This window comes from Copadichromis virginalis, linkage group LG16, assembly GCF_057382275.1.
Source record: "Copadichromis virginalis isolate Kocher_CV1m ecotype Utaka linkage group LG16, C_Virginalis_male_GT1.1, whole genome shotgun sequence".
NCBI classification, from domain to species: domain Eukaryota; kingdom Metazoa; phylum Chordata; class Actinopteri; order Cichliformes; family Cichlidae; genus Copadichromis; species Copadichromis virginalis.
The window spans coordinates 21,062,271-21,078,729 of record NC_140633.1 but is presented as its reverse complement, the minus strand read 5'-3'; the positions used below and the strand labels follow the sequence as shown (position 1 = coordinate 21,078,729).

Below are 16,459 nucleotides of genomic sequence, written 5' to 3'. Positions count from 1 at the left end.
GCAACACTTGTGTAGACTTGTGATGTGTGACATATGCCGTGTGTAACATCTGCGAGTTGCTAGTACGGTTTGTCTCGGTAAACCGTACTACATTTTTGCATACCCACTCTTCTCTTCACGGTAACTATAAATGTAGGTATAACCGCCTCATCTCCCGTGACCTTGTACAGGAGGATGTACAGACCTGCAATGACATGTTTTTGTAGGTTTTAATGGAAAATGGTTGTGTTTGTCCCATCTCTTACAGACAAGCATTGTTAGCCAGCTCCTAAGGCATGGCGCGAACCCGACTCTGCTGAACTGCAACCAAGACAAGCCCTACGGTAACGTATTTCACACAAATATACACGTGTGCCTAGAAACACACACAGACGTGGCAGCGGGAATGGGCAAACACATTTGAGAGAGTGGGAGGTAATGATGCGAAAAGAAGTAGGGGCATAAATTTTGTCTTATTCAACTCAGCCCATTCAAAAGCATTAACAGTCACTGTGATGATATAAAACAAAGAGGCATGCACAAAAAGAAAACAATAACACCCTGTGCTAAACACAAACACATTTTTGTCCTGATTAAATTTGGTTGGTAGCAGTAATTATATACCACCGGTGGAAATCATTTGCTAATGGGCATAGAGGTAGCATATTATTACCGAAAGCATGTTTTGTTTGTTTGTTTTTTGTCTTTTCAGCACTAAAAGAATAATTGGGTGTTAGCATGCTGCAGTAATAATAGAATCAACAGAGACAATTAACCGTTGAGCACATTTGGTTCACTACTATAGAAGTGAACATTTCCTGGGTGACAATTCTCCATCCACAGGGGAAGAGGCGTCATGCAGTGGTTTAATGATGAGCTTGAAAACAATGCGACTCATTTGCTATGGTCGTCTAGCTCACCAAAATCTGATGAATTTTGTTGTCATGTTACATCTGATCTTTCCTACGAAGGAATGGTAAATGGCCTGCATTTGTATAGCGCTTTTCTAGTCCATAGGACCCCAAAGCGCTTTACACTACATTCAGTCATTCACCCATTCACACACACATTCACACACTGGCGATGGCAAGCTACATTGTAGCCACAGCTGCCCTGGTGAGGTGAGGTGAGGCTGCCGGACACTGGCGCCACCGGGCCCTCTAACCACCACCAGTAGGCAAACATGGGGTTAGTATCTTGCCCAAGGATATTTGGCATGCAGCCAGGATGCAGCCTGGGATCGAACCACCAACCTTCTGATTAGTGGCTGACCTGCTCTGCCACCTGAGCTACAGCCACCCAGTTTTGACGTTTGCTCTTGAAGTTGTGTCCTGGAATCCAAATCTAACCGTGCTGAATAAACCGCTCGCTGTCAGTGCGTAGGCCTCAGTCAAACAGGCCTGTTGGCAACCATCGAACAGTGGTTTGACTCAGTCGCCAGTAGTGCGCATGGAAGATGTTGGCTTTCCGTGTGAAAAGTGGGGTGCAAACTGGAAACGGACAACATTCACCTTCAAAGTAAAAGTTGTACTTTTATAAATGTGTTGGTTATAGCTGTGAGGTTCAACTTTTATTTTGAAGATGGATTTTCTCCATTTCTGGTTTCCCTCCCACTATTTCAAAGAGTAAATAGTGAATGTTTCCATGCAAGCATGTTACCAAGCAATCACAATGAGGTGTTGGATGCAGGACCCATATTTCCGATTTCACCCAGTGAGAGTCAGCCACTACTAGCAACCACTTGCCAACTGGTTGGGGAATAAGAATTTTTGTCAGGAGATGACTAACCAGCCTTTGGGCCTGTGAGATTGAGGCCTTACATTAAAAAACCTGTCATTTTAGAGTTGAAGCCATTACTAGCTAATGATCCAGATCAATGTTCCTAATGCTGTTGAAGAGCAAAGAACCACTGGGATACTATCCTGTGAGAGTGTTTAGAAATCTTAATAGTTCGTTGTGTCGTAGTGATGATATGTTTTTTGTATGTGGACTTTGGATTTACCTCCTAACCGCTAAATTGTGGGATAAAATGTCATTTCTGCCTCTTACCACTTACTCCCATCGTGTAATCACTACTCTGACTGCCTCACTTGGGTCTTAGTCGATACCCCTTCTAGCATGCAGTCTTAGAAAAGAAGTGAGACAAGCCCTTAGAGACTGAGACTCAGAGTCCAGAGCCCCACACCCCTCCAAATGACGAAAGAAAGTCAGAACAAGAGATGAGTGCCTACACAGAAATAAAAAGACAGCTTCAAGCCATTCCAATCCCTCGTGCCCTCTTAGACCTCATTACAAAAAACCGATCTTAACTCCTTCATCTGAAGCACGGTTGCATTGATCCACAGAGTGTATTCTCCACCAGTGACCACTCATTCGCACAAATTTTAAAGGAGGTTTAAGCTTGGGAAGAGAACAAAAAGGTGTACCTGTGGAGTGGTGTGACCCTTACAGTCTTTTGAACAACATCATTACACTCTCAGTATCTTTAGATGATAGAACTAGATCGTACAAATCTGACATTTTAAAATTTGTATCTCTATCGAATTAAACATGCCTCTGTGAATTTCAGATTCCCAAATAATTTATCTCATATTTTATATCATGTCATTAGATATTGCAGTGTCAGAGCCCATAGCAGATATGCTGCTGAATGCAGAAGAGAGCTGGCAACAGAGGCTGAAGGACCCCTCTGCTCCTCTGCCCTCCACTGACCAGCGCTATGATAGTGGTTCACATGACCTCAACACCCCTGTCAAGAACTTGTGGGTTCACATTTTTCAAAATCACAAAAATTGTCACATATTATAAACCTTTTTTTTTTCTCTTTTGCTCTAGTTCACCTTATTGCCTAACCATCTTCTATGCCACCCTATACAGGAACCCCCTGGGTATCCCAATCGCTAAGCGGGACAGTCTGCTGGAGAAATGTGCCATGTTCAGAGAGGCAGCTGGAGCACTGAGGCGACAACCCTCTCAGGATAATGGCCTAGATAGCCCCTTTGGCTCTGGAGCCAGCAAACTGGAGCAGGTACCTTGTCATGTTACATGCTGCAAAAATCTGAGTAAGACAGTAAGTACACAGAAAATCCCAAAAAGTCCAGAGGGGTTTACGCAAGACAGAAGAAAGAAAGTTCCATAAAGACAGTTTATTTGTCCTCAAGGAGAAGAAAAATATAAACAAATAAAGCATACAGACTTGTACATAGTTATATGAAACACAGGGTTTACTTGCATGTTGTTTACAAAACTCTGAAATTTGACATCATGACGTTGCATGTGTCACATTATGTTTTTCTTTTCAAATTTCAAATAAAACAGTCACAAATAAATACATTTCAAACATTATCCATCCTCTCTGTTGTCTATTCACACCATTTTAAGAATAGATAGCTCCAAAATTAAGCATTTGAGACCCATGGCCATTGTAAATCCTCAAGTTATCTTTTCAGCCCTTTCATCCTTTCTGAGAACACTGTGAGAGTTTGCATTAAACTAAGTGTATTTTCTTCAGGTGAAACTGATGCCTCCGGCACCCAATGACGATCTGGCGTCCCTCAGTGAGCTGACTGACAGCAGCCTTCTCTACGAGATGCAGAAACGTTTTGGCAACGACCAAATCTACGTAAGACTCGTCTGTCCTTGTGCTACTTAAGAATGAATTCCACTCAACATTAAACATTCATTAGAGCCCAGAGCACACAGAGAGCACTGACAAACACATGTTCTCATGGGCTTAACAATGACATCTAGTTGTTTATTTGTTGAGTGTGTTTTATACCCTGGTAATTTTCTAGGTGTTTGGATCACATCACTCATTTTTTATACCCGTGGGCTCTACAGTCACCTTCCCTTAAGCATATATGCATGTACAGTAAACACATATAAACACCATGCACAGTGCATCACAGATTCTGAGCACTATAATGTAGATTATATTATGTTTTTTATATTCTGTATTCATTTTTACAAATTCAGAGAAGAACAAAACCAACAAATATTGCTGTATAGTCAAAGCATAACGATATTTTCTGTAATTTTCTACAGTCAATGTCTAACAGTCAAAAACTGCTAAAACTTGAAGTGAACGGTTTTGATTCACTGTGCTCACTGCATAAAACAAAGGAAAACCAACTATACCATCTTAATGCTGTGACACCAGTATACAGGACTGGTAAATTCATTTGAATTCACAGTTTGTAAACTCGGACCTACAAATGCACTTAAACTTCTGTTTTAAATGCTTAAAAGTGGGGAATGATCAGTAGAGTTTAAATGATCTAAAACATTGCTGGATTTTATCTTTAAATAATAAACACGGTTCTTGAGCCACCTCTCATTTCTTTATATTTTGCATTGAAAATGGGAAATAGGTTCAGACTTTCAGACACTTTGCATCGGTTGTAGATTGTTTTTTAGGACTGACACTTCGTAATATAGATATTAATCTGAAAATGGAATGAAAACAAGTGGAAAAAGCTGGCTAATGTCAAAAGAAAAACTCTGAAAAACCTTCAGAGAACTATTGTTCAAGATCACTTGAAGACATTACAAGAATATCTGGCTCCTTCGAAGCAAAATATAAAGAAATGAGGAGTTGTTCAAGACTTTTGCACAGTAAGTGTCGTATCCCGTTCCAACACAAATACTGAGACACATGACAACTGCGAAATCGATACCATTTAGATCGATTGGGAGAAAAAAATTAGAAGTAAAATGCCTTCATCTCCAACAATTGGTCCATTTTGTATCTCTGTTTTATAGCCCTTTCCTTTAAAACTCCACTCCAGCTCCACAGGGATGGAGCTCTATAAAGACTGGAACCAGATCAATGTGGCGCTATCGGTGCGCTCTCTTCTCTGTGAAGAGGCAGTGATAGTCTGTTATTATCGAAACCCAGATGGGCCACAGACATTAGGGTTAGTCACAGCGGGAGACGAGGATGAGGAGATGACAGTGAAAGGGAGTGCAAGCGGTGGATGAAGAAAAGAGAAACGATTGGAATTCAGAATATTGAAAGCTGGGTACAGGAGGTGCCCTAGATTTAAATGAAGACACTGAAATGTGCAACTATCACAATAATATGGGAGCATACCTATGTTAATATTGTAGAGTTGCACAAGAAACAGTCATTCATTGTGTTTCTTTTTATATGCAGCTAAGATATTCTTAAACCCCTCAAGGAAGCAAACGCTAGCTTGACTGGCTTTAAACATAAAGTTTGCAACAAGACGTTGATGAGAAAAATAAGAGACGTTTTATTCCCGTTCATTATATTTCGTCCGTATGCACTTGATATTATGTGCGAAGTAGTTTGAGTTTTTAGAAAGAAGGTGAAACCAGCCGAGATATGATGAAGGCAAGAACAAAGGCACCGAGGGCTCCATATGTGCCTAGCAGGGTGGTCAGAGATGGGGCTTTGATGAGCTGTCACTGCCTTCTGCCATTCCACCGCTAAACCCCCGATGAGAGTGGCAAGGAACTGAAGAAATACAGAACAGAAGACTCTGATTATTGACAAGCATGTCATGAGATTAAACAACAGAGTTAGATGGTAAAAAAAAAACTATGGAAAGTTTTAAACACTTAATGAAAAAACACATGAAGAACATATTGTAAATTTTGCTCTGTGTCTTCAAGAATTGGGAATGTGTTCAAGTCATTAAACTGAAGCCATGTTCTTAGGTCAGAGCAGCATGTTACACAATGTTAGCCCGTACTCTATTAGGGAACAACAGAGTCTTAGCTTTCAAACAGCCTCCAGGACTCTTTGTCTGGAACAGAGGGTTAGCAGTTTAGTGGAAGGGGTCAGAAATTTGGAGCTGGTGTTTTTTTTTATCTAGATAGCTTCAGGGTTTGCCTGTGAGAGAACAGATTTGTTGTCTTTATTAGAGAAAGGTCATTACGGGGGTTATTGCTGGAGGTCCCTGCTTGACCTTTCTCTTCCACGACATTAACATTACCTTATAGCAATGGAAAATGCCCACACAGTTAATGTAGCTGGTAAGGACAGAGTGGGACAGCACTTTTATTTCTAGGTCAGTGTTGGCTTTAGGCAGGTTGAGAGTAATTTTAAGCGGTGTCAGCCTATTTGTGTCAAAATGGTCCATCAGAGATATATTTTATAACACTGAATGAACTTGTTGCTTTAGTGAAGATGACTTAGGTGTATTTTCTGCTCTTTTCTAGACTTACATTGGCCACATCCTTCTGCTGGTCAATCCAAACAAGGAGCTGCCCATCTATTCCACTTTGGTAAGAATGCATTTGAGTGAACTTACAGGTATGTGCACATATTTGGCCTCACGCTTGAAATTCATGACTTTATATTTGACAAACTACATACTATGCTTATGGAAGTTTATGATAAATGGGGCATGTATGCGGTACAATAAGCAGGGAATAAGCAGATGAAATGGACCTTGTAGTTGATAAATAATGCAGTCTTCCTGTCAGTTACCCTGCGTAAGGCTGACTCTGCATCAGCCACGGAAGACAGAAGCACTCAGGCACATACATACACGCTACCTCTCACCTTAAAAAAATAGCATATTTACGATAAACCAGTAGAGAAGCCTGTCAGTAACGGGTCTTTAGTTCTTTATTAACATGTGAGCCCAATCATAATAAAGAGGGTTTTGGTTTATTTTAAATAGGACTTAGCTCATTTTGAAATAGCTCACTTTTTGGCAGGTAGAGGCTTGCCCATGTGGATCCCAGGAGGGGTTTCATGGATCTTCTGCTACCCTGACAGAATGAAGCCAAGCCCCTCTCTGGCTGTCCCATTCCTGCCTCTGTCTGGATTCACTCCAGGCATCTATACCCAGCTGAGAGGATGTGAGGGGGCAGGGAGGAGCTAGTGTAAGAAGGACATATGTCACAACATGTGTGATCTGCTGGCCGTCTGTCACCTCCTCTGGTCTGGTGGTCCAAAAACCATCCCCCTTTGCCACAGCCACTAACACTGGCACAGGGCACACATTGTGACATTACAGTCGACTCACAGTTTAATAGGACAGATACTCTCAGAGACAAGTTTTCTTATTTATCCCTCTTGGATTTTTTTTCAATTTTTCATTTTGGTTTTGATAAATATTATTGTAGTGTAAAACTACAGATTCTAATGACTTAAACAGGATGGTAAAAGACCGCTTCTTTGTGAAGTTGATACACAATTACAGTGACACACAGAAGGTGATACCCAGTATGGTTTCTCTGTTTTGGTGAAACTGAATCCTTATCTCTTAGCTAGGCCATGTTTGTGTCCGTTTTATGTAACATCTTCTCTTCCTCAGGTCAGTCAGTTGTACCTGAGCTCCACGGGTCGCCTTTGCTCTTCTCTGCCGCCTCACATCTTCTCCTCAGCAGAGAGAGCTTATCACATGATGCAGCAGGAGAAACGCCCGCAGTGTTTCATCTTGAGGTACACCTGCTGCTCATTCATTTGTACAGTCACTGAATGGTCTGCTTCAGGATAATGTAACATAAAAAGTCCCTAAAGTTGAATGACTGCGGGAATAATAGTGAGTGAAAGTTAAGGCGGCCACCTGGTTGTATGCACCCCTCTGCCACGCACCTGTTTAGCACTCCCTGAGAGGTTAATAGCTCTCAGCCTGAGCTGAGCTGTAGGCTTGTTCAGTGTTCACACTACGATGTATGTTTACTGGGAGCAATGCGGCGTCTTGTTCTTTGTCCTCGACTGGACTCAGGCAGCTCCCTGATTGCAATTAAATCCTGTTCCGACTCTCCAGTGACATTCCCGCTGAGTTGTAACCAATCTGGCAGAGACTTAATGCACCCTCGCCATAGGCTATCCATCTCACTAACATGCACACCCCCACACACACACGGAGCCGTGGAAACTTTGCACTGTTCACATGTACACGCATCCTTTGTCCCCTCAGTCCTTTCCTTTATCATTTCTCCTCTTGTTTTGCTTTTGTTCAAGCTTTCTGTTTCACTGTGGTTCTTCTCGTTTCTTGAAGTACACACATGCACGCACACGCTCCGAAGCACAGACACACTTATACACATTTATTGGCAATCAGTCTCCAAGATCCCCCGAGGCAAGTGTTCTAACAAAATGCCCTTGAAATCTAATAAAAACTGGTAAATGAAAAGACAAGCGAAAAGACCGTTGGACTTAACACTCAGCAGGGTTGTTAGTAGGAAATAAAGCGACGCACGTACACATAGACAAACTGTAATACAGCACACTGCGGTCATTAGTACAAGCTTCTGACCTTCTCGAGCCATCTGCTTGGTGTTACTATGTGGGTCGCAACTCTCTGCATGTCGGAGAGTGTCAGTGCATGTACTGTAGAGGTACCTTATGCCAGACTTAATATCCACTCAACAGAAAATTAAAAACAGGACCTCACTGCCAGATAAGTTGTGGCCTTAGTGGTGCGAAAAGGGGCACTCAGTGGAGCAACGTTATTGAAAGAACAGATTATGAATTTAATGGGAGGGAATCCCTAAAGGGATGACGTCAATAGGTAGAAATTTGATGACTAATAAGTCACACTTAGTCTTCCAAGGCACATATACAGCAGTGTATCACAAAGTTTAAGTTGCTCCCATTACTCTTTCTGTTTTCATTTGTTGTAAAAAAAGAAAAGAAAGAAAATCCCATTTAAATACACCCGTGTCACTCGACCAGAATTACTGCCAGACTTTTTGAATCAAGAAATCACTTAAATAAATGCTAAAGTGAAGAAGGCTAAAAGATGTCAAAAAATAACACATAATGACACAATCTAAAGAAACTCAAGGACAGATGAGAAGCAGTCATTGACATCTATCAGTCTGGAAAGAGTTGCAAAGCTATTTCTAAGGCTTTGGGACTCCAGTGAAACACGGTGAGAGCCATTATTTACAAATGGAGAGAAGCTCAAACAGCAGCGAACCTTCCCAGGAGTAGACAGCCTAACAAAATTATTCTAAGAGTGCATCAACGACTCATCCAGGAGGTCACAAAAGAACAAGAACAATATCTAAAGAACTGCAGGCCTCACTTGTCTCAGTCAAGAGTTCATGAATGAACAATAAGAAAGAGACTGGGCAAAAATGGCATCCATGGGAGAGTTCATGGGAGGCTCGTCTCACATATTTTCACATTTTTGGAAAATATTCTGTGGACGGAAGACATGAAAGTAAGAAAGTAGCAGCATTTAATAAAAAGAACATCATCCAAACATGGTGGTGGTAGTGTGATGATCTGGGGATGCTTTGCTGCTTCATGAACTGGATGACCTGCTGTAAATGATGGAACCACAAAGTCTGCTCTCTGCTAGAAAGCCCTGAAGGAGTATGTCCAGCCATCAGCTTGTGCCCTGAAAAACAGTAATAATATTAATCCACAAGGATGTCAAAGACTCACTCATAGTTATTACAGATGCTTGATTGCAGTTTTTTCTGCCAAGGGTGGTAAAACCAGTAACTATGTGTAGGGGATAATTGGATAACTTGTTTTCCCCTTAATAAATGAAATCAAAATTTAAAACCTGCATTCACTCAGATTATTATTTAAGTGCAACAAATGTGCAAAGAAATCAGGAAGGGGGGAAATTCTTTTTCACGGCTCTGTAGACTGATGGCTAGATTTGTAAGCACAGCAATACATGTTCATTGTACTGAAGATTGAAGAGTTGAGGCTGAAGCAGTATAAAATGCTGCAGCATTAGAACTTGAAACAGTAAGGGCAAAGGCATGTGAAACAATTTATGTACCACCAGAGATATAAATTACTTTAAATCTGCATCTTTTGTCTCTCCCTTTGTTTCCATAGTGGCGAGAGTGGCTCTGGAAAAACAGAGGCGTGCAAGCACATAGTGAGACACCTGACAGCCCGCTCCAGCACCAAAGGCTTTATGCTGGAGCCCAGAATGAAACATGTAAGTTAGGACTTATCTGTCTACAAGCTGTTCTTTTATTTTACACTTCAGTCAGTCAGTGGGTTGGGTGTCCTGCAGCCTGTCATAACTAAGGACCATGTGCTGCATGTGTGACTAAGCACTCATGTATCATTTGTTATTCGCAACGGCAAAATGCTGCAATACTAATCCACTGACAAACTTAATGTTTGTGCGTTTTCCTGATGCTTATGTCTCACTGTGCTTATTACTTCTTTTTCCTGCAGTCCCTGTGATTAAAAAAACTCCTCCAAAATAACATAGCACACAGCGAAGCAGTGCTCATAACTGTGTGAATATATCCTACTGTTCCTCTGTCGCTGTGGCAGGGGAAATAATAAATGTATGGATTAGCATACCACAGTACTGTAGTCTTTTCTTCTCTGCTTGTTAGCTCTTCATTTGTCAGATAAACCATTTGCGCATTAATAAACTGTTTGATGGCATCATAAACACTTACAGCCTGAAGAGGGATTGTTAAAAAAAAAAGACTGTAGAGCACTAATGATCACATGCCCTTAATAGGATATGTTCTTGTGAATCTGGAGAGGCTACAGCTAAGAACGCCAAAGAAGAGATAAGACAGATAGACATAAAACATATATGGACTGAAGTTTTTTTTTTTTTTACTGAAACATAAAAGCTTCTTAGCAAGTTCAGGAATTAAGTGTCCTGAAAGGCGAAAGCCTTCACCTCGTGAAGGATTCAGATTCTTGTTGTGTTTCCAGTTGCTGTGGTTCAGATTTGTTGAAAGCGTTTAAAACGTGAGGCACCTGCGCTGCACTCACTCCGTCTTCCAGTTAGTTTGTCAGTCATGTAACTATGTGTAACAACATGTAGCCTGGGTTTGGATGAAGTCATCGTTATGCAGTTAATATCTGGGTCAGCTTGCTCTTATAATTCTGGTAGCATGCTGTTTTGAGTGCTCAAATAATGGATGTACACTGACATCTAGTGGTAGAAAGTGGAAGCAGGGCTCCATTTTTGCAAGGCATGTATGAGAGATGCTTTAAGTAATAGAAATATATAGATAATAAAGGAATTCTGAGAGACCATAATGTCATATGATTGATGGGAAATGCAGGTCAACTGTGTACTGGAAGCCTTTGGCCACGCTAAGACCCAGAGGAACAGCAACTCAAGCCGCTTTATCAAGCTGCTGACGATCCAATACTGTGATAAGAGGAGGACACCACTCAGAGGTAACCTGCATTTCACGCAACCATAGCGCTGGATGTGACTCTGTTGCACGGATCAAAACAAAAAACTTCAATCAGAATGTCTCTGTTCTGATTCGATTCACACAAAATAAAATATTTACCATTTTTGTTCCACACATTTTATTCTTGAATATTAAAATTATTGTCAGAATAACAGAGTAAATTTCACATTCTCAGCCACTGTATTTGTGATTAAGATACTCTACTATTAAATCCACTTTCTTCAAGATCAGTTGCACACCAGCAGAGGGCAGCAAAATCCTATATGTCTGTTTCTTTTTATGTGAATCACCTTTTTTTTTTCTTTTACTCCAGTTTATTTGATACCTGTCGACTGGTCTTTCAGTAGTGGCCACAGATTTACATTTTTCACAACTGCCATTGTTAAAACGTGATTTGGACTCCCCTGTTACTGAATTATGATCACATTTTAATGTTTAAGCCCATGTATACACCTATATGCTGGAGAAGTCCCGTCTAGTCCACCTGCCTGCTCAACAACACAGCTTCAAAATCTTCTATTTGATGGCTGAGGGCCTTTCAGCTGAGGAGAAGAGTGCACTTTACCTCAACAACGTCTTGGCTCATAGGTATGCGGCTGTCATGGGCTTTATATGTTCTATATTACTAAATGATTTAATACGTTTTAAAAATGACTGTCGGTTATGTTGCTGCTGAAAATTTAGATCTCACAAGCTACAGTTCACACAAGCCTTGATATAATACACGCATATATGGTGTCCTGTCCATAAAGATAATATGTGTCACTTATTAAAAAATAGCTTTATTTTATGAGTATCCTTCACTATAGGTTGTGTTTTTCCATCCGTACTGCAGGTATATTAGCGGAAGACTTCCAGGGGAGAACCCTCCAGTAGCTACAGCCTCTACCCAGAGTAGAGAACATCTTGCGGCAGTCAAACAAGCCCTGCGAGCCCTCAGCTTCAACAAGCAGGTATTGATTTGCACAGCTGCACAGCACGGTGTTGAGCCAAAGGTTACTGACAGCAGGGAGAAATAAACGTTGTCGTGTCACAGGCCTTGAAGTCACAAGTCACACAGGTCACTGATGAGATATTACATCAGATTTTCTTTTCTGAGATTGCAGCTGCCTGAAACCAGGCGATGGAACTCCAAGGGCTTTAGGCGGACCTAAAACTGTAGGCTGAACCTTCCGGTTTATCATACTTTGCGAGTAGAATTAACCGTCTGGCTTTGGTTCATCTGTAAGGTGAAATGTTTCAAACAGATATCCTGTTATTCCTGTTAAATAATGACAAAGATACAGGTAGCTTCTCTTGATTGCATGAAATAATGAATTGAGGGATAAAGAGGGCACCAAGAATTTGTGTATTCACAGTTAAATTTCTTGAAAATTTTCATGAAGCATCTGTCTACAGAAAGCATACCCCATTCTGTCATAGCAGATGGCTGCCCCTCCCTGAGCCTGTATCTGACAGAGGTTTCTTCTTATAAAAATCAAGTTTTTCCTTTCCACCTTTGCAAACTGCCTGTTAATAGAGGGTCATTGGGGTTTTCTATTGTGGGGTCTCTGCCTCTCAGTATCAAGCACCTTGAGATGACTGTTGTTGTGTTTTGGCGCTATATAAATAAAGCTGGATTGAATAGAATTGAATAGTCGAGGAGACATTGATTTATGCTTACAGTGTGCGTGCAGTGATCACTGGTACAGTCCGTCCTGTCCACCACCAGCTGTGCTCCCACTCCATTATCAGGTTCTATACTTAGATTCCAGTCAGCATCTATCAGCACTGAGTGACCATCATCTCACCTTTTAATCCAGTAGCAGTCACAGACAAGGCATAAGGGACAGAGGGATAGAGCAATAGATAGTGGTATTATCAGAGGGCATTACTGTCCTCTGGATAAGCGAAGGACCAAGGGACAGAAGAAGGGGTGGGGTAGTAGGGGGGAAGTGATAGACCCCCCATTGGTCTCTGTCTAAGCTCTCATCAGGGGATGGCTCCTAGTCCAGAACCAAAGGTCAACTGTCATTAACGCTCCCCGCAGCGCCTTTTCTCTCCCCTGCTCTTTCTTCTGCTCCCTAAGCGGAAGGGTCTCTCCATGTATAGAGTGTCCGACAGAGACTAATGCTTGTTTATCTCAGAGATATCAGCTCCAATATCCTGCCTGGAAAGAGTACACTCGCAGACATATTCGCATGTACACAAGCACACATCCTCAAACTCAGACATCCCCCTCTCAGAGATTCAGTGCATGGTTTAATGGGGTATTCCATTAAGCGTCCTCTACTCAAGGGCACAGAGGAAGAGAGGGTGAGAAGAGAAGCGGGTGAATCGAGTTAGGAGGACCTGTGAATCATAACTGTTGAATTTCCTGATATTTGTGCTGTTTATTTGCATTTTGCGTGTTAGCAAAAAAGAGACAACGATAATGAAAACAGCGTATAGGCCAGTCTTTTTATATCTCCCAAATATTACCCATACTCTCAGCTCTATCATTGCTGCTAAAAGAAAATAAACATTAAAAAAAGCAAAATTATTTCAAAACTCCAGGATTCCATTTCAAACCACAACCACACATGTTCTAATATGTTTAAATTAAATTAAAATAAAAACATTTTAAAATGAAAGTGGTTTCCATTAAGGCAAGTGCTTCAGGAACAACCTCTCTGTGTACTAACATGCCTGTAAACACATATCTATACATGACTATACATGCACACTCAGTATCTGTTGGCATAAACAGGAGTCACACGTTGCTTGCTTATATAAGACTCTAATGAAGAAGAAGAGAAAGTAAAACCAGATATTTCTTTGGAGGACGATCGTGTGAACACATGAGTAGCAGCTGAGCAGTTTTAAAGGAGCGCTCACGTGAGACAGACAGAATTAAAGTGCTTCTTGGCTTACGTTTTGTGACGTGATTCAATACGGTGTTCTGTCACATCAACATACATTGTCATATCGGCATACGTGTAGCACAAAGTGAGCGATATTTGTTAGACAACCATATGCTGTGAGACCAGCAGTAACCCTAACCATAACCATAATCATACATCAGTAAAATAACCATCTTTTACTTGCCGTTTATCATCATGTGCATGTGAATTAACGCAATGTATTCTACTTTGATTTGCATGCTGAAATGACTGAACACTGGAAGTGAATGTAGGTGTCTGCATCATTTCCAAAATCTCCATGCTGCTCCAGTCAGTCCAGACAATCAGCAGCATTTTTCAAAGTCAGAGAGTGATTCAGAGAGTGACTCATAACTGTAGCAAGAGGTGGATGCTTTAAATCTAAAATACGTTGGTATTGCCCTCAGGCTGGACAGGTAGACGTTGAAACTTTTGGAAACAATCGTGCATTGACAGTTTGTGTTGTTCGCTCATTTGTCACACAGCCGTCAACCTTGATTATAAACGCTTACTTCAGGGAAAATGACAGACATTGCTACCCTTTTTTTCTATGCTGCCAGATCGCTATCCAGTCAAATTCTATATTTGATCATACGCCAACTGCCTACATGTATAAATGGTCATGTGATACACATTTTCAGGCGCTTCGTTAAGGATAGAGATTACTTTTTAACTGGTGATGATATGCTGATCTGAAAAGAGATTGTTTGTGTTTTAAAATGAGTGTGGTGTGCTGCATGAAACTGTTTGAAGTGGGGCTGAAGCTAGAGGACACACAGCACAGATATAACAGGATGTGCGCTTAATTTAAGGGCAGCGTTTTTAAGCTGTTGATTTATGCATACATTAAAATAAAATAAAAAACTAGCATGTTTATTCCACACTATCTTCACCGCCAGGGATCAAGATAATGAGCGAACCTGGCCACTGAATTATAGAAGTGAGATTAATTGGAGGTCTGGGGCAAAGAGGACTGAACTTAATAAGGCTTTGGCTCCATGGGCTTGTTAGAAGGATCACTAGGATCATGAAGTTGACATCGAATAAAGACTCATGTCCCTATGAAAAAGGTTGGATTTGATAACCGTTTCATATAGTTCCATTTTTAATTAGTAGTTAAAGATTATAGTTAATATCATATTCTCTCAACTTTCTCCTGTCTCTCTCTCTCTTTCGCTGCTAGGAGGTTGACTCAGTATTTACGCTGCTCTCTGCTGTGCTCCATATCGGGGACCTGCGTTTCACAGCACTGACAGATGCTGACACAGCCTTCCCTTCCGACCTGCAGCTGCTGGAGAGAGGTCAGTGCTTATGCCACCACCAGGGCCACATTTCCACCCTTAGAGGAAGTGGAACTAGGCAATGGAGGAGGGGTGGATCTCACTAACTCATTCTATTTACCTTGCTGTCAGAGCGCCTCCCTCATCCTCCCTTAGAGTAGTCTTCTTGGCAGCTTGCCAGCAATAGCTGAAGGCCAGGCAGTTACCTGTTTGGTATCCACACTGAAAACAACATGTACATGTACAGACTTTTCCGTCATCAGGGACAGCCTTATTTTCCTGTCTCTCAGTCTAATTCGCTCATTATGCAGCTAGCACATGTTTGATGTAAACAAATCACATCAGCACCTGATCGGGAAGGAGACATTGTTACCTTGGAGATGTATTGTTACGACTAGTGATGTCAGCGAAGGGTTGCTGTCACCTGTTTTTGCTGCTTGTTGATGGGTTCTGCTCAGAAATCCAATGATGACTAATTGCTGCCAGCTTCATCGATCAGTTAAACGGGAATGAGCTTTAGCAGAGTTCAGGCTGTTATGCTGTCAGTGTGATATCATCATCAGAGCAGTGGGCTCTGGGATGTTATCGTCCCTATCTTTCTGATGCTCGGTTAACATTTAATGGCGTTATTTTGATGCTTTTTTAACCTGTCACTGTCATTTACTCTGCCTCTTCCTTGCTCCCTCTCTCTTTTTCTTCCTTGCAACAGTTGCTGGATTATTGCAGGTATCCTCCAGTGACTTAAGCACCGCCCTCACCTCTGATGTTCAGTATTTCAAAGGTATTGCTTTATCAGCCTTTTCGTGTTCACCATTTGCATTATTTTCATCCAACCTTTCAGTGAGCCGTGGTACCATATGGATAAGGGGCATTGTCATCCTTGAAGAGACCATATTCATCATGATGCTTCAGCGCACAATCAAATAATCACCCAGAATAATTTTACTATGGCTTTACAATGGTCCTTCCCCCAAAGGGATAAATGGACCCAGACCATGCTTGGGAAATACCCCTTACAGAATATCCCTTATGTAGGCGTCAAATTTGAAGGGTTTTCTGTTAATATGTCAAAAATCTGTATATCTCTTCTATCCTGGGACTGTCTTTGGAGCCCTCAAGAGAGAGAGCATAGAGAGATAAGTAGTATTTAGTGGTGATCAAAAATCT

General features: G+C 41.3%; 1 protein-coding gene across 2 annotated transcripts in view; it reads left to right on the top strand.

The window, feature by feature from the left end:
* Nucleotides 1–16,459, top strand: part of myo16 (myosin XVI) — a 92,381-nt gene that overhangs the window by 29,664 nt on the left and 46,258 nt on the right. For both annotated transcript variants that reach the window (XR_014915459.1, XM_085433738.1), the window contains exons 8-19: nucleotides 248–323; nucleotides 2,591–2,741; nucleotides 2,857–3,007; nucleotides 3,491–3,601; nucleotides 6,166–6,231; nucleotides 7,272–7,399; nucleotides 9,767–9,872; nucleotides 10,975–11,092; nucleotides 11,553–11,700; nucleotides 11,948–12,065; nucleotides 15,196–15,313; nucleotides 16,002–16,073. Coding sequence is in view for 1 of the 2 variants with exons in the window: in XM_085433738.1 (XP_085289864.1) it covers nucleotides 248–323; nucleotides 2,591–2,741; nucleotides 2,857–3,007; nucleotides 3,491–3,601; nucleotides 6,166–6,231; nucleotides 7,272–7,399; nucleotides 9,767–9,872; nucleotides 10,975–11,092; nucleotides 11,553–11,700; nucleotides 11,948–12,065; nucleotides 15,196–15,313; nucleotides 16,002–16,073 (1,363 nt within the window). In the remaining variant the exon portion in view is untranslated. The remainder of the gene's footprint in view (nucleotides 1–247; nucleotides 324–2,590; nucleotides 2,742–2,856; nucleotides 3,008–3,490; nucleotides 3,602–6,165; nucleotides 6,232–7,271; nucleotides 7,400–9,766; nucleotides 9,873–10,974; nucleotides 11,093–11,552; nucleotides 11,701–11,947; nucleotides 12,066–15,195; nucleotides 15,314–16,001; nucleotides 16,074–16,459) is intronic.